The sequence below is a fragment of the Rhinoraja longicauda genome, chromosome 5, assembly GCF_053455715.1.
Source record: "Rhinoraja longicauda isolate Sanriku21f chromosome 5, sRhiLon1.1, whole genome shotgun sequence".
NCBI classification, from domain to species: domain Eukaryota; kingdom Metazoa; phylum Chordata; class Chondrichthyes; order Rajiformes; family Arhynchobatidae; genus Rhinoraja; species Rhinoraja longicauda.
The window spans coordinates 7,437,410-7,454,536 of NC_135957.1; the positions used below are offsets into that span (position 1 = coordinate 7,437,410).

General features: G+C 49.6%; 1 protein-coding gene across 2 annotated transcripts; it reads right to left on the bottom strand.

Annotated features, from left to right (window-relative positions):
• Positions 1–316: 316 nt before the first annotated feature.
• LOC144593380 (epoxide hydrolase 1-like) lies at positions 317–15,549 on the bottom strand. Of its 2 annotated transcripts, none has more exons than XM_078398856.1 (9): positions 15,491–15,549; positions 11,035–11,232; positions 9,584–9,764; positions 7,922–8,125; positions 6,996–7,125; positions 6,128–6,339; positions 3,984–4,092; positions 2,043–2,168; positions 317–802 (listed from the first exon to the last, which is right to left on the bottom strand). In XM_078398856.1, exons 2-9 carry the CDS (start codon positions 11,215–11,217, stop codon positions 598–600), a joined length of 1,350 nt encoding a protein of 449 aa, XP_078254982.1. In that variant the 5' UTR covers positions 11,218–11,232; positions 15,491–15,549; the 3' UTR covers positions 317–597. The 2 variants fall into 2 exon arrangements, with proteins under 2 accessions (XP_078254982.1, XP_078254983.1); XM_078398857.1 differs by lacking the exon at positions 15,491–15,549 and adding an exon at positions 13,518–13,612.
• Positions 15,550–17,127: the final 1,578 nt, after the last annotated feature.

Below are 17,127 nucleotides of genomic sequence, written 5' to 3' on the forward strand. Positions count from 1 at the left end.
TAAAGTGTTGTTATGTTATGTTATGTTATGTTATAAGGGAAGCAGGGTCAGCAGAACGCCACCACCTGCAGATTCCCCTCACGTGATGCATCGCCCCGACTGGGAATAATATCTCTGGTCTTTCTCACGAGCACTGAGGGAGCACCTTCACACCAAGGGCTGCGGGATCATTAAAAGATGACCTTATGGCATCTCAATGGCACTAAAGATGGGCTGTCAATGTCAGCGATACCCAGATCTTAGAATGAATAAATACATTGCAGAGGGATTGGGTGAAGAGGAATTTTGGAAACACGCAAAAAGGCGGTAGTGGTGAGGAATGTTTACGTTTTATTTCTCAGACTAACAGCGAAGTACTACGGCCTCCGACTGCAGTTGGAAACGTGTCAACAGGAAAGAGTCCACCATTACTACACGAGCCAGGAATGCCAGCTCTGGCTGCAACATGCCCAGGTGAGCAACGTGACTAATGTCCTGAAGGGCAAGGGAGGTCGCAATCCAAGCCGTGGGGTCGATTGTTCAACAGGGATTCCCAGCCGGGATGTTGGGCATGGGCGGCTGTTCCCCGGTCAGGCGAGAAACCAGCACACCGGGGTCTCAGCCACTCTTCTCCACGCATCGGACGAAGTGTACCAGATCGTCGACGATCAGCTGGGGCTCCTCGAAGGCAGCAAAGTGACCTCCCCGCGACATGTAGGAGTACGACACGATCTTCTTGTACTTCTGCTTAGCCCAGGCCAGGGGCACGTGCATCAGCTCATTGGGAAAGGCAGCCAATCCCACCGGGACGTGGACTCCCACCCTTGAAGCAAGAGAGGGAAGGGGGAAGAAAGACCATGAGCACTGGGAGGTTCAGAGGGGAAGCAGATCAAGGTGTTGCCACGACACAACCCTCAGAAACGTGAACTGGAGGACATTTGTTTAACGTAAGGGGGGAGGGAAGATTTAATAGGAACCTGAGGGAAATCTTTTTTTAACAGAGCGTGAAAGCTTTATGGAACGAATTGCCTGAGTAAGTAGTTCATGTTCATAAGTCACAGGAGCAGAATTAGGCCATCAGGCCCATCAAGTATAGTTCGCCATTCAATCATGGCTGATCATAATTGATCAGGTACTATCACAATATATAAAAAACATTTGGACAGGTACATGGATAGAATAGGTTTCAGAGGGATATGGGCCAAATGCAGGCAGGTAGGACTAGTGTAGATGGAGTGTGTTGGTTGGCATGGGCAAGTTGGGTCGAAGGGCCCTGTTTCCACATTGAATTGAATTGAATTGAAATGAATAAATTTTATTAGCCAAGTATGTATACACACAAGGAAAAATTGCCTTGGTGCTTTGCTCGCAAGTAACAACATGATATACAGTAGCTAATTAAAAACAAAACATTATAATTCAAACATGTAAAGAATGAAATGAAATACCAGAGCAAAAGGAGGCTACAGACTTTTGGCTGTTGAGGAGAGCTACTGCTTGTGGAAAAAAGCTGTTTTTATGTCTGGCTGTGGCGGCTTTGACAGTCCGGAGTCGCCTTCCAGAGGGAAGTGTTTCAAAGAATTTGTGGCCAGGGTGAGAGGGGTCAGAGATGATCTTGCCCGCTCGCTTCCTGGCCCTTGCAGTGTACAGTTCGTCAATGGGGGGGAAGGTTGCAGCCAACAACCTTCTCGGCTGATTGAATGATGCACAAAGAACGAGCTCTGTTTCCAGGGAGCCATCTAACTGCAAAATATCCTGACAAGAGAATTGGCAAAGAAAGTTTTACACCAAGTCAATCAATGAGCTGGTGTTAAAGCCAGTCCAGAGGGGGGCTTGCAGAAGTGCCTTTAAAGAAGATGGAGAGAAGCAGGGAGACAGAAAGCTTCAAAGCAGATATTCCAGTGCAAAGGGGGCCGACCAACCCCCTCAACTTCTTTAGCAACACTTGGTGGCCCTGGAAATCCCCTCCTTGAGGGTATAGTCCTCTGCCCCAAGCGAGATGTGCTTGCCAGGGTCGATGCAGCAACAGCCCATCACCCACCCTCTGTTCAAGCTCTACTCACTTGGCATCGATCCTGCTCATCAGGTTCACCCCAAGGTTCTCCTTGTACATCCTCATCGAGGAGGTGATGGAGCCCGTCACCCAGTAGATCATCACGTTGGTCAGCAGCTCGTCCAGAGAGAACTTCCTGCGTTGGGAAGAGGCGAGAGGTCAAAAAGACAAGAGAATAAATGTCAGCCACCTGCACCTCTGCTGCTGGCTGGCTGGCTGGGGGCATTGAGCAATGTTGCGCCACGTGCCGTTGTGGCAGCTGATCCCCCTCTCTGCAGTGTCGCCCTCTCAGGTCCCATTCACTCTCTCACCATCACCTCCATGGGAGGGTGCGGGATGGTGCAGCGGGAGAGTTGCTGCCATACAGCGCTTGCAATTCAATCCCGGGTTCGATCCCGACTACGGGTGCCGTCTGTGTGGAGTTTGTACGTCTCCGAGATCTTCGGTTTCCTTCCACCCTCCAAAGACGTACATATATTTAGGTTAATTGGCTTGGTGTATGTGTAAAATTGTCCCTAGTGTGTGCAGGGTAGTGTTAATGTGAGGGGATCGCTGGTTGGTGTGGACTCGGTCGGCCAAAGGGCCTGTTTCCACACTGTATCTCTTAAACTAAACTAAACTAAATCACAGGAGAAGTATCACCTTGCACATCTCAGAAAAGGGGCTTCTCAGCTCTGCTCCCCACTGACCTGGTGAACCTTCCCGCTGGCTCACCGTGGCCCGGGGCCAACCATATTACTGATGATTTATTGTATTATTGATTATTTATTGATTCATTGATATTTATTTGTTGATTTGAATCCTTAGGCCTGTTCTCGGATGGCTCAGTTGGAGCAATAGAAACATTGAAACAGAAAAATAGGTGCAGGAGGGGGCCATTTGGCCCTTTGAGCCAGCACCGCCATCCAATATGACGTGGCTGATCATCTAAAATCAGTATCCCATCCCTGCTTTATCCCCATATCCCTTGATTCCTTTAGCCCCAAGAGCTGAATCTAACTCTCTCCTGAAAACATCCAGTTAATTGGCCTCCACTGCCTTCTGCGGCAGAGAATTCCACAGATTCACAACTCTCTGGGTGAAAAAAATGTTTCCTCATCTCAGTCCTAAATGGCCTCCCCTTATTTCTAAACTGCGACCCCTGGTTCTGGACTCCCCCAACATCGGGAACATTTTTCCTGCATCTAGCCTGTCCAATCCTTTAAGAATTTTATATATTTCTATAAAATTCCATGCATCTTAATCTTCTGGATCAAACCACTACGAAGGACTTTTATCAAATGCCTTTCCAAAATCTATGTAGACAACATTAACCACCCAACCCTCATCCATCACCTTTGTCACCTCCACAAAAATCTCAATCAAGTTCACTAGACCTTACCTGCCGCTGATAAAGTCTCGATGATGGTCCCTAATTAGCTCAAATACGATAGAGGAACTTGAAGCTTTTAGATAGGCACATAAATATGTTGGGAATGAAAGGATATTGATCACGTACATCTTACAAATGCGAGTAAATCCTATCCCAAAGAACCTTCTCCAGCAGCTTCACTACCACTGACGTGGGACTCACTGGACAATAATTTCATGCATTATCTCTACTTTCCGTCGTAAACAAAGGAACAACATTCATCCTACCCCTATCCTCTCTGAAGCTTTCAATTCACCTTTCCTCTCCTTCCCAATTCTGCCAGATGGCCTTTTTACTTGAAGCAGTAATTGTCCCTCTCTCTCCACGGACGCTGCCTGACCTGCTGAGTTTTCTCTTTTCAGTTCACGTTCTCAGTCACTGGTGATGATGCTTTCCCCAGAACAGCCCTCCAGCCCCTCCTGGCAATGGTCCTGCACCTCCCTGTGGCTGACGTGTGAGGTTTTACTCCAGGGTCCCATCGCAGAGGCAATAAATGTGTCGAGGAAGAAGGGAAGAACCGCTAACATTGGGATCTCCCACCTGTCCAATCCGCCATCTTCCAGGTCCTGGAAACCCAGGCTGGTCCAGCTGGAAAACTTCTCCAGGATATAGGCAGCCAGTCCCACAGGAGAGTCATTGAGTGCAGACCCTGCAGAGCAGAGACACAGTGTGTAGGAAAGAACTGCAGATGCTGGTTTAAATCGAAGGTACACACAAAATGCTGGGAGTAACTCAGCGGGTCAGGCAGCATCTCGGGAGAGAAGGAATCGGTGACGTTTCTTGAGTCTGAAGAAGGGTCTCGACCCGAAACGTCGCCCATTCCTTCTCTCCTGAGATGCTGCCTGACCCGCTGAGTTACTCCCAGCATTTCGAGCAGAGACACAGTCACGTTGTGGCCAATAGTGTAATGCCGAACCCCTCAGAACAGATTCCTGTAAACATGGCACAGTGCCCAGGGCCGTCTTTACAGCATTATGGGCCCCGGGCAAAGCAGTGTACTGGGGCCCCTACGACAACTACCCTCCCCGTCGCCCCCACCATTACTCTCCCCCACCCCCCTTTCCCTACCAGCCCCCCCCCTGTCGTGCCGGTGAAAAGCACTTACCGAAAAGCACTTAGCGATGGACTTGGGGTGCTACATTGTTGCGAAAAGCACTTACAGATCGCTGTGAGAAGCACTTAGGGATGGAAAATGTTGCGAAAAAAGCACTTATTGAACCTTCATTTTTAAACTAGTATTTATTTATTGCAAGTCACTTAACATACACAGATCAGCATGGGGCCCCTATGCTCGTGGGGCCCCGGGCAAGTGCCCATCAGGCCCATGCGTTAAGACGGCCCTGACAGTGCCCCATCAATCCCATAGACTCGCAGCAGTAGTTGGAGGCACATGGGAGGCTGCAGAATCTGGAGCAAAACTGGACCCGGGTGAGTCGAGTAGCATCTGTGGAGGCAGAGACCAGGCTGATGACCTGATCGTGCGGTTCTGAAATAGGGTCTTGACCAGAAACATCCACCATCCCTTTATCTCCACAGCGGCTGCTAGCCCTCCAAGTTCCTCCAGAAGAAGGGTCTCGACCCGAAACGTCACCCATTCCTTCTCTCCAGAGATGCTGCCTGTCCCACTGAGTTACTCCAGTTTTTTGTGTCTATCTTCAGTCGATATATTAATCTCTTGAACCCCTGGATACGATGCCTGCCAGAAACCCAATCCAGGGGTTCTGTAATTCTAAAAATAAACCATCCATTCCCTTAAATCCAATCCCCAGCCACTACATGACCTCTGGATATCTGTTATTCTATGTACCAAACCTGGGTTACGTGCTTGCCTGTGACCCATCTCCTAGTTATCTCGTTCTTTACCAACTAGGGCTGTGGAGACCAAGTCAGTGGATATTTTTAAAGGCAGAGATAGACAGATTCTCGATTAGAACGGATGAATAGGGTTATGGGGAGAAGGCAGGCAAATGGGATTAGGAGGCAGAGATCAGCCAAGATTGAATGGCAGAGTAGACTCGATGGGCCGAATGGCCTAATTCTACTCCTAATACTTGTGAACATACAAACTCCTTAAACCTCTGGATTAAATTCTAGGCTAGAATTCTAGGCTAGCACTCTGGGGATTAGTTAATAATGAAAGGCTTGGATGGAGTGGATGTGGAGCGGATGTTTCCACTAGTGTGAGAGTCTCAGACTAGAGGTCACAGCCTCACAATTAAAGGATGTTCCTTTAGGAAGGAGATTTCCTAAGAAGGAGGAGGAATTTCTTTAGTCAGAGGGTGGTGAATCTGTGGAATTCATTGCCACAGGAGGCTGTGGAGGCCAAGTCAGTGGATATTTTTAAGGCAGAGATAGATAGATTCTTGATCAGTACGGGTGTCAAGGATTATGGGGAGAAGGCAGGAGAATGGGGTAGGATAGAGAGATAGATCAGCCATGATTAAATGGCAGAGTAGACTTGATGGGACGAATGGCCTAATTCTGCTCCTATCACTTATGACCTTATGAAGAAAAGTCTGAAGAAGGGTCTCGACCTGAAACGTCACCCAGTCCTTCTCTCCAGAGATGCTGCCTGTCCCGCTGAGTTACTCCAGCATCTTATGACCTTATTTTGTATATAAATCCCCCAGACCCCGGGATAGAGCCCAGTTTGTCCTGCCCTGGGGTCCCGGCCGTCCACTTACCAACAGTGTCTGGCTTGGTTCCCTGGATGTGCATGTAGCCTGACTCTCTCAGCAAGGTGTAGATGTTCTTCATGAAGGGGTACATCCTCTCGACGTCGGTCTGAGTGAATCCCACCAAGGAAGGCAGGTACGGTCCCAGAATCACCGAGGGGAGAAGCTGCAACCCCAGCCTGGAGACCGGGAAGAAGTTCAAGTGGATTCCTTGCACGTTCCTGTGGGGAGATGCGGGCAGAATGAACAGGGGGTCCCGAGGGGCCGTGAGGGCGGAGAGCGGGGCAGGGGCCAGGATGGGAAAACCGGGGGGCGGGGTGGGAATAGGGTGGACTGAGGGGTCTGGGGGTGTGGAACTGAGGGGAGGGGGAACTGAGGAGTTAGGGGGTCACTGAGGGGTGGGGGTGTCATCTCAACCCACCCATTACAGACGCTCCCTCCTTTAGTTAGTTTACCTTAGTTTAGAGATACAGCACGGAAACAGCCCCTTCGGCACACCGGGTCCGCGCCGACCAGCGATCCCCGCAAGTTAACACTATCCTACACACACTAGGGACAATTTTTACATTTACCAATGCAATTAACCTACAGACCTGTACGTTTTTAGAGTGTGGGAGGAAACCGAAGATCTCGGAGAAAATCCGCGCAGGTCACGGGGAGAACGTACAAACTCCGTACAGACGGCGCCCGTAGTCAGGATCGAACCCGGGTCTCCGGAGCTGCATTTGCTGTAAGGCAGCAACTCTACCGCTGCACCACCGTGACGCCCCACACCCGTCCTCTCTCCACACCAGGCCCCCCCCTTTCCTCACCAGCAGACAAACCACCTGGCCTGGCTTTGGGGCCCCCTCATTCCCCCGCAACCAGCCCGACCTACCCTGGCTTCATCTGGGCCATGTTGGTGGCGATCAGTGCTCCCCAGTCCCCACCGTGGACGTAGTACCGCTCGAAGCCCAGTCGCCGCATCAGCTTGTGGAAAATACGGGCAGCCGCCAGCGAGTTGAAGCCTGCCGAAAACAGACCGCGTGACAGCACCGGGAACAGCCTGAACCACACCCGGAACTACACCCCATCAGGAATAGCCTGAACTACACCCAGAACTACACCCCACTGGGAACAGCCGAACTACACCCGACCAGGAACAGCCCGAACTACACTCGGTCTGTGCCACCCACAACTACACCCAACCAGGAACAGCCGAACTACACCCCACCAGGAACAGCCTGAACTACACCCGGAACAAAACCCCACTGGGAACAGCCGAACTACACCCGGAACTACGCCCGACCAGGAACAGCCTGAACTACACCCGGAACAACACCCCACTGGGAACAGCCGAACTACACCCGGAACTACACCCCAACCAGGAACAGCCCGAACTACACTCGGTCCGTGCCACCCACAACTACACCCAACCAGGAACAGCCGAACTACACCCCACCAGGAATAGCCCGAACTACACCCGGAACAACACCCCACAGGGAACAGCCGAACTACACCCCACCAGGAACAGCCTGAACTACACCCGGAACAAAACCCCACTGGGAACAGCCGAACTACACCCGGAACTACACCCCAACCAGGAACAGCCCGAACTACACTCGGTCCGTGCCACCCACAACTACACCCGACCGAGAAAACCCAAATCAACACCCGGCCGACGACACTTGAAACTACACCCGGCCCCCTTGGGTCAGTTCCCCAACACCTAGATATCTTCACCCACACCCGGTCAGTCCCCAGTACCCACCCCCCCCCCCCCCCACCGGGTTCCCTTCCCCCCTCCCCCTCAGGGGGCCTCACCTGGTCTGCACGGTGCCTCGGAGAAGCCGTAGCCGGGGATGGAGGGACAGACCACCTCGAAGGCCCCGAGCTGGGTCCCAGGCTCCGTCAGCCGCGCGATCACCTTGTAGAACTCGTAGAAGGATCCAGGCCATCCGTGGATCATCATCAGTGGCCGCGCAGCCCGTACTCCCGGTTTCACGTGGACAAAGTGCACCTGGATTCCTGGGAGGTCGAGTGAGGGGTGAGAGGTCAGAGCACAGCACAGAAACGGGCCCTTAAACCCACCGCATCCATGTCGATCTTTGTAGGAAGGAAGGAACGAAGATTCTGGTCTACATTGAAGATAGACACAAAATGCTGGAGTAACTCAGACGGACAGGCAGCATCTCTGGAGAGAAGGAATGGGTGACGTTTCGGGTCGAGACCCTTCTTCAGTCTGAAGAATACTCCAGCATTTTGTGTCTATCTTCGATCTTTGCAGTGTTCCCACTTGCCTGTAGTTCGATGGTATCTTCTATACCTTGCCTTTTCAACTGTCTGTCTAAATTGAATTGAATTGAATAAGTTGTATTGCATGCATACAAGGAATTTGCCTTGGTGCTCCGCTCGCAAGTAACAACACGACATACAGTAAACAATTAAGAATAAAACATAAAACATTAAGACATAAAGAAACATAAATGTCTCTTAAACACAGGTCTCCCCTCAACCTCTTATGTTTCAGAGAAAACCATTCAAGTTTGTCCAATCTCCCTTTAAAACCGATACCCGCTAATCCAGGCAATAAATTGGCAAACCCCTCCAAAACCTCCACATCCTCCCTGTAACGGGCAACCTGAACTACCTTCCCTTTCCAGACTTCTTATAATTATATATATATGCAGGTCCACCACCGATTCTGGCAACTGATGATCCTGCACCTCCTTTAATCGGGACAGAATTACCAGAGCTAATTTGAGTGTGTGTGTGTCCCCTTTCCCATCCCCCCTGAAAATGTGGCACCTAGGTCGGGTGAGGCAGCCAATCTCCACCTCATCGGGTGGAATTTTCCTCCTGCGGCAGAGTTTCTGAAACTCCGGTCCGGCTGGAGCCGGCAGATCCATTCCCATACCAGACTTCGGAGGTCGACTTTGCACGCCAGCATCTCGGCTCCCTGCCGGACTAGGCGGCCCGTTCGACTCCTCGCCGACAAAACGGGTAATCCAGTAAGGCCCTGGAACCAAGGGCGCTGGAAAATTGGTGGTGGACCTGTACCTCCAGCGGGTCACCCCTCGGCCTCCTTTGCTCCAGGGAATACAAGCCCAGCCTATCCAGTCTCTCCATAAATAAAGTCTTCCCATCCAGGCAAAATCCCGGGGAACCTCCTCTGGCCTCCCTCCAGCACACCCATGCCTTCCACTCACCCATAAACAACCTGCGATGTGAACAAACCTGTAACAAAGGCCTGAACAGCATGGCTTCCAACAGTGAGCCGCAATTGACCATGTTTAGCTGGCCCCGCGCACATTCGAACACAACGAGCTGCTTCCCCTGACGATCCAACCTTCGTCCTTGCAAAAGAGGAGGAGGCTACTCTGCCCGTCAAAAATGGCCTGGAACCCCACTCCACCCTGGAACCCCCGCCCCACATCCACGGCCCTGGCCAAGACATCACCCGTAGTTGCAGTCTGATGGACCCACCTTCGATTCTGGTTCTGAAATGTGGGAAGGTGTTTAGGTGCTCCACCTGCTTCGGCCAATCGTAGTCCTTCCTCCAGTAGTTCACCAGCTTCCTTAGGTAGGTGGAGTTGAAGCCGTAGTGAAAGTTGCTGCCCTCCAGTGAAGGAGTGAAACGAGTGTTGTCCAAACGACTGTGCAGGTCCTGTAGCCAATGAAACAACATCAATATGACCTGGTTAATGCACGCACACCCACAAGACAAAGGAAACTCGCCATATCTCCACTGACCGATCAACATCCACAGATGCAACATGAGCAGCATCCAATTGAGATGTATCACAGTTTGGTTTGGGAACAGCTTTATCCAAAGGCCGAAGAAGTTTAGTTTATTGTCACAAGTACCAAGGTACAGTAAAATGCTTTTTTGATGCATGCTATCTAGTCAGGAGGACTATATATGATTCCAATTAAACTGTCCAGTGTACAGATACAGGATAAATGGAATAATGTTTAGTGCAAGATAAAGCCCAGTGAAGTCCAATGTAACTCCACTTTTTAAGAAAGGAGGGAGAGAGAAAACAGGGAATTATAGACCAGTTCGCCTTACATTGGTAGTGGGGGAAGATGCTGGAATCGATTATTAAAGATGTTATAGCAGCACATTTGGAAAGCAGTGATGGGATCGGTCCAATTCAGCATGGATTTACGAAGGGGAAATCATGCTTGACTAATCTTTTGGAATTTTTTGCGAATGTAACAAGTAGAATGGATAAGGGAGAGCCTATGGATTTGGACTTTCAAAAAGCCTTTGATAAGGTTCCACACAAGAGATTAGTGGGCAAAATTAGAGCACGTGGTATTGGGGTTAGGGTATTGACATGGATAGAGAACTGGTTGGCAGACAGGAAGCGAATTAACGGGTCCTTTTCAGAGTGGCAGGCAGTGACTAGTGAGGTGCCGCAAGGCTCGGTGCTGGGACCCCAGTTGTTTACAATATATATTACCGATTTAGACGAGGGAATTAAATGTAACACCTCTAAGTTTGCGGATGACACAAAGCTGGGTGGCAGTGTGAGCTGTGAGGAGGATGCTATGAGGCTGCAGGGTAACTTGGATAGGTTGGGCAAGTGGGCAGAAGCATGGCAGATGCAGTATAATGTGGATAAATGTGAGGTTATCCACTGGTGGCAAGAACAGGAAGGCAGATTATTATCTGAACGGTGTCAGATTAGGAAAAGGGGAGGTGCAACGAGACCTGGGTGTGCTTGCCCATCTGTCACTGAAAGTAATCTTGCAGGTACAGCAGGCAGTGAAGAAAGCTAATGGCATGTTTATCTTCATTGCGAGAGGATTTGAGTTTAGGAGCAAGGAGGTCCTACTGCAGTTGTACAGGGGCCCTGGTGAGACCACACCTGGAGTATTGTGTCTGTTACTGGTTTCAGTAGTGGTTTGGTTCGGTTTGCAATAATTACCTGGATCATTTGCTCCGACACTTCAATTTTGAAGGGCTCAATCGGTTCATCCTCCACCTCCGAAGCCGGACGATTGCCTTCACCCCACCAGCCATCTCCCTCTGGGATGCTCTGGGGGTTCTTGCGCATGAACACATAATAAAGGAGAACCCCCACTGCCAGGGTGAAGATAATGAGCAACATCTTGGAGAGGTGGATCTAAGGAGGAGGCAGCCAAAGTATTAGTTCGTGAGGGAAGCCTGGTTTGTATCACAACAGAAAGAAATGTTCAGGCATGCTGCTAATGCACCAATTTTGGATGTCACAGTTTGCACCTTCAACCAGAGCCTTTGGGGAAGAGTGATCATAATGTGATGAGATATAAATTGAATTTGTGAGTGATGTAATTAAGTTCAAGTCGTGGGTAATAAAGTTTAATTAGAAAGATATATATTAGAGATGAATTGGCCGAGGTAAATCACAGAGCTCAGCACAGAAACACAGAGTCCACTGACCATCAAACACCCATTTACACTAATCCTGTCCCAGCCCATTTATATTCCCCACATTCCTATCAACTCCCCCCGGTCCATTCCACTCATCTGGATGTTCGCGGGAATTTAGGTGACCATTTAATCTACAACCTGCATGTCCTTTGGATGTGGGAAGAAACTGGAGAACCCGGAGGAAATGCATTTGGTCACAGGGAGATTGTACAAACTCCAGACATGCAGCAACAGGGGTCAGGATCGAACCCACGTCATTGCAGCTGTGTAGACTGACAAACTATATTCATAGACATGAAAGACAATAAGCAGAACAAAACATTTAAAGGAATAATTAATCATTTTCCATTAATGTACATTCCCTTCAAGGAACAGAAACCTCCCAAGACCACAACAAATAGCACTCCCAAGAAGTGTCTAAGTCAGGAAAGGATGGCACAAAGAGAAACCGATGGAGAGTGAATAGACCTCGATTGACTTCTATCGACCTTAGTAGACTTCCAACTTCCTTACATTGGTCTGACTGATGGCGTGCCAAAAACATTCTTCACCACCCCATGGCACCACTTTCAGGGAACTGTGCACTCATACTCCTCAATCCCTCTGCTCTACAACACCCCAGGGCCCTACCATACACCATGAAGATCCTACTCTGGTTTCAATTCCAAAAATGCAACACCTCATATTTATCTGAATCAAACTCCATTTGCCATTCCTCAGCCATCTTTCCCAGCTAGATCTGCTATAATTCATAATATCCATCTAGGATACCACCTAATTTAGTGTCATCTTTAAACTTACTAATCATGCCTCGTACATTCTTGTCTAAATTGAAGACGTAATTGACAAACAGCAATAGGCTGTTTAAAGTTCATAGAACTGTGGTCACTAGGCCCAAAGTGCTTCTGCATTAACACTTCAGACACCTGCCCTGTCCAATTCCCTCAGAGTAGGCCAAGCTTTTCCCTCTACATATTGCCTGAGGAAACTTTCCTGAATACACCTGAGAGTCTACCCCATCTAAGCCCTTGGCACTGTTGCAGATCCTTCTACATTGAGAAAGTTAAAATCTCCTAGTATGACAGCCCTATTATTCTTGCAGCTGTCTACAATCACCTGGCATTCAATTCCTCCCGCCTAGACTACTGCAATTCCCTATACACTGGGATCAGCCAATCATCCCTGTCCCGCCTGCAATTGGTCCAAAACGCCGCAGCGAGACTCCTGACGGGTACCCGTAAAAGGGACCACATCACCCCGATTCTGTCCTCTCTCCACTGGGTCCCCGTACAGTACAGAATCAACTTCAAGCTCCTCCTATTCACATACAAAGCCCTAAACGGGCTTGCCCCCCCCCCCCCCCCCCATATTAAAAATCTTCTAACCCACCACTCTATCTCCAGGTCCCTCAGGTCGGCCGACTTGGGGCTACTGACTATCCCGCGGTCTAGGCTTAAGCTCAGGGGTGACCGCGCTTTTGCGGTTGCAGCTCCTAGACTGTGGAACAGCATCCCTCTCCCCATCAGAACTGCCCTCTCCATCGACTCCTTTAAGTCCAGGCTCAAAACCTATTTCTACTCCCGAGCGTTTGAGGCCCTCTGAGGGGGTGCTGTGAACTGTTTATGTATGTGCCGTTATGTTTGTGTGCCATTGTATGTTCGTTCTTAGTACCTGAACTGATGTACAGCACTTTGGTCAACGTGGGTTGTTTTTAAATGTGCTGTACAAATAAAATTGACTTGACTTTCATTTCTCACCTCTACCTATATAGCCTCATTGGACAATTCTTCAAAGTAGTAATCTCGGAATACTGCTGTAAGATCCTTAATCAATAAAGCAAAACTCCTTCCTCTTTCACCCACATCTCTGCCTTGCCTTCAGCATCTGTACCCTGGAACATTGAGGTACCAGTCCTGACCCTCCCTTAGCCAGCTTTCCATAGTGGCTAAAATGTCCCAATCGCACGACCTATCCACGTCCTGGGTTCATCCGCCTTACCTGTCAGGCCCCTAGCATTGAAATAAATCTGAAAAATCCGACCGTCTTTCCTCACTCCCTGCTGTGTCTCCACCTGTCCTATTCACTGAACTCGCTGTCATTGACTTCTTTATTGACAGCCAGTCTCTCACCTCCCTCTCTGCAGCATTGGACTCTATCCCCTGCCAATCTAGTTTCGATCCTCCCCAGCGCCACTCGCAAACATGCCCGCCAGGATATTGGTCCCCTTCCAGTTCTGGTGCAACCCGTCTACTTTAGTTTAGATACAACACGGAAACAGGCCCTTCGGCCCACTGAGTCCGCGCCGACCAGCGATCCCCGCTACCCTACACACACACTAGAGACAATTTTACACTTATACCAAGCCAATTAACCTAAAAATGTGCATGTCTTTGGAATGTGGGAGAAAACCAAAGATCTTGGAGGAAACCCACACGGTCACGGGGAGAACGTACAGACTCCGTACAGACAGCACCTGTAGTCGGGATTGAACCCGGGTCTCCGGCGCCGCAAGAGCTGTAAGGCAGCAACTTTACCGCTGCCCCATCGTGCTGCCCTTTTGTCCCTCTTGTATAGTCCATCGCTGCCACAGAAGAGATACCACTGGTCCAAAAATCTGAATCCCTGCCCCTTCCCCAACTTCTCAGTCACGCATTCACTTGCCCTATATCTTCCTATTTCTACCTCGCTAGCACGTGGCATTGGGAGTAATCTGGAGACTACTATCCTTGTGGTCCTGCTTTTCACCTTATTCCTAACTCCCTATATTTACTCATGTAGGAAGGAACTGCAGATGCTGGTTTAATCCGAAGATAGACACAAAATACTGGAGTAACTCAGCGGGGCAGGCAGCATCTCTGGAGAGAAGGAATGGGTGACGTTTCAGGACGAGCCCTTTCTTCAGACTGGTCAGTTCTTCTTCAATCTGAAGAAGGGTCTCGACCTGAAACGTCACCCATTCCTTCTCTCCAGAGATGCCTCCTGTCCCGCTGAGCTACTCCAGCAATTTGTGTCTATCTTCGATTTAAACCAGCATCTGGAGTTCTTTCCTGCACATACGAGATGCTGTTCCTCCAATTTGCGTTTAGCCTCACAATGATAATGGGGATGACCGAGGACAGAAAGGTCTGTGTAGGAATGGGAAAGAAAATGAAAGTGTCCAGCAACCGGGAGATCAGGTTGGTTCACGCGGGCTGAGCGAAGGTGTTTTGCGAAACGATCGCCCATATCAAGAAGTCCACATCTTGAACAATGATGGATGCAGTCGATGAGGTTGGAGGATGTGCAAGTGAACCCCTGCCGAACCTGAAAGCCCCGTCCACTGTTGTGGGGAAAGGGAAAACAGTGGTGTTAGGGCTGCAGCATCGAGGCATGGACGATTGGGAGGGGTAAGGGAGGTCAGTCCTAGTCACCCTGCTAGCAGATGAGACACCAGAGACTGAGGATGCTGGAATCTGGAGCAACAGGTTGGAGGAATTCAGCTGGCCTTGCAGCAATTGTGGGGAGAGGAAATTGAGTGCATACATCAGGACATTCAGGAGAGGTTGCATTGCGGTGCAGAGAGGATCAAGAGGCCGAGACAGGGTGCAGAGTGGACTTTGTTTACTGAGCGTAGGTAGGCTGTAATTAATTTTATCGGTGAAGGGAGAGAGAGAGATTTATTTCTCGGTTGGGGCGGGGCGGGGTCGCCGACGAGACGGTGCAGAGGTCCCACAATGTCTGCGGCTTACAAGTTTTCCCACGGAATCCGAAACCAGCGCCGGAGAGCCGAGCCCGGCTGCAACCGGACAACTTGTGCAACTATGCAACTTGTGCAACTATGCAACTTGACCCGCGCCTGGCTTGCCTCCCTCCTCCTCCCCTTGCCCGCAGCACCAGCACCGGGCAGAAATAAATGCACGGTCCGCAGCAACCCTGTCACCCCCCCCCCCCCAGAGCAACTCCGCGGACGCTGCGCCCAGAAGCTCACCCACCACACACACACACGGGCGAAGATAGCGGCTCCTCCGCAGACTGCTCGCTGTGCAGCGAGGAATCCTGGGAGATGTAGTTCTCCCACCCCCTTCCCGGGGGGGAAACGCTGCTGCAGCGCCGCCAGCGGACGGGAGGACTGCAGCGCCTGGACTCAGGCCCAGTCACATTTGAAGGCATAGATAGACAAGACACAAAATGCTGGAGTAACGCAGCAGGACCTGCAGCACCTCAGTCTGAAGAAGGGTCTCGACCCGAAACGTCACCCATTCCTTCTCTCCTGAGATGCTGCCTGACCTGCTGAGTTACTCCAGCATTTTGTGAATAAATACCTTCGATTTGTACCGGCATCTGCAGTTATCTTCTTATATTTTTTATTGCACCTCTGGAGAGAAGCAATGGGTGACGTTTCGGGTCGAGTTACTTCAACCTGAAGTCTCGAACCGAAAATTCGTCCATTCTTTCTCTCCAGAGATGCTGCCTGTCCCGCTGAGTTACTCCAGCATTTTTGTCTATCTTCGGTGTAAACCATTGTCTGAAGAAGGGTCTCGACACGAAACGTCACCCATTTCTTCTCTCCAGAGATGCTGCCTGTCCCGCTGAGTTACTCCAGCATTTTGTGTCTATCTTCAGTGTAAACCATTGTCTGAAGAAGGGTCTCGACACGAAATGTCGCCCATTTCTTCACTCCAGAGATGCTGCCTGTCCCACTGAGTTACTCCAGCATTTTGTGTCTACCTTCGATTTAATCCAGCATCTGCAGTTTTTTTCCCTCTGCATTTCCTTCCTACCCAGTAACATTAGGATGTCATGGATCCTCTGCTAACCTTGCCCTTGTGGTGGTGAAGGTGGAGACATAAGAGACAGCAAAAATACAGTCCGCTGGAATACTCAGTGGGTCGATGGTCAATAGTTTCTTTATTATCACATGTACCAAGGTACAGTGAAATATTTTTGTGTAGGAAGGAACAGCAGATGCTGATCAGGTATGTCCAAGAACACTGTGGGAAGCTGGGGAAGAAATTGTGGGTGCAATCGATAATATGTATGCATCAAAGTTAGCCAATGGTGAGGCATCAGAAGATGGGAGGGCAGCTTATGTGTCTTCATTCAAGAAGGGCTGCAAACAAAATCATGGAACTACAGACTAGTAAGCTTGGTACTGGTTGGAAAGCTACTGCAGAGTAAGGGATAAGATATATGTACATTTGGAAAGACGGGTTGATTTAGGATAGTCAGCATGGTTTTGCGTATGGGAGATCATATCATGAATTATTTTTATTTTTAAGATAACCAAGACATTGATTAAAGCAAGACTGTAACCGTAGATGGTCTTCAACAAAGACTGCACAAACATTTGCATAGATTAGATTGCATGGGATCCAGGGAGAACTACATAATTGGATATATGTTCATAAGTTCTAGTAGAATTAGGCCATTTGGCCCATCAAGTTTACTCTGCCATTCAATTATAGCTAATCTATCTTTCTCTCTCAACCCCATTCTCCTGCCCTCTCCCCATAACCCTTGACACCCGTACTAATCAAGAATCTGTCAATCTCTATCTTTAAAATATCCTTCACAGCCGCCTGCGGCAATGAATTCCATAGATTCGCCACCCTCTGACTAAAGATATTCC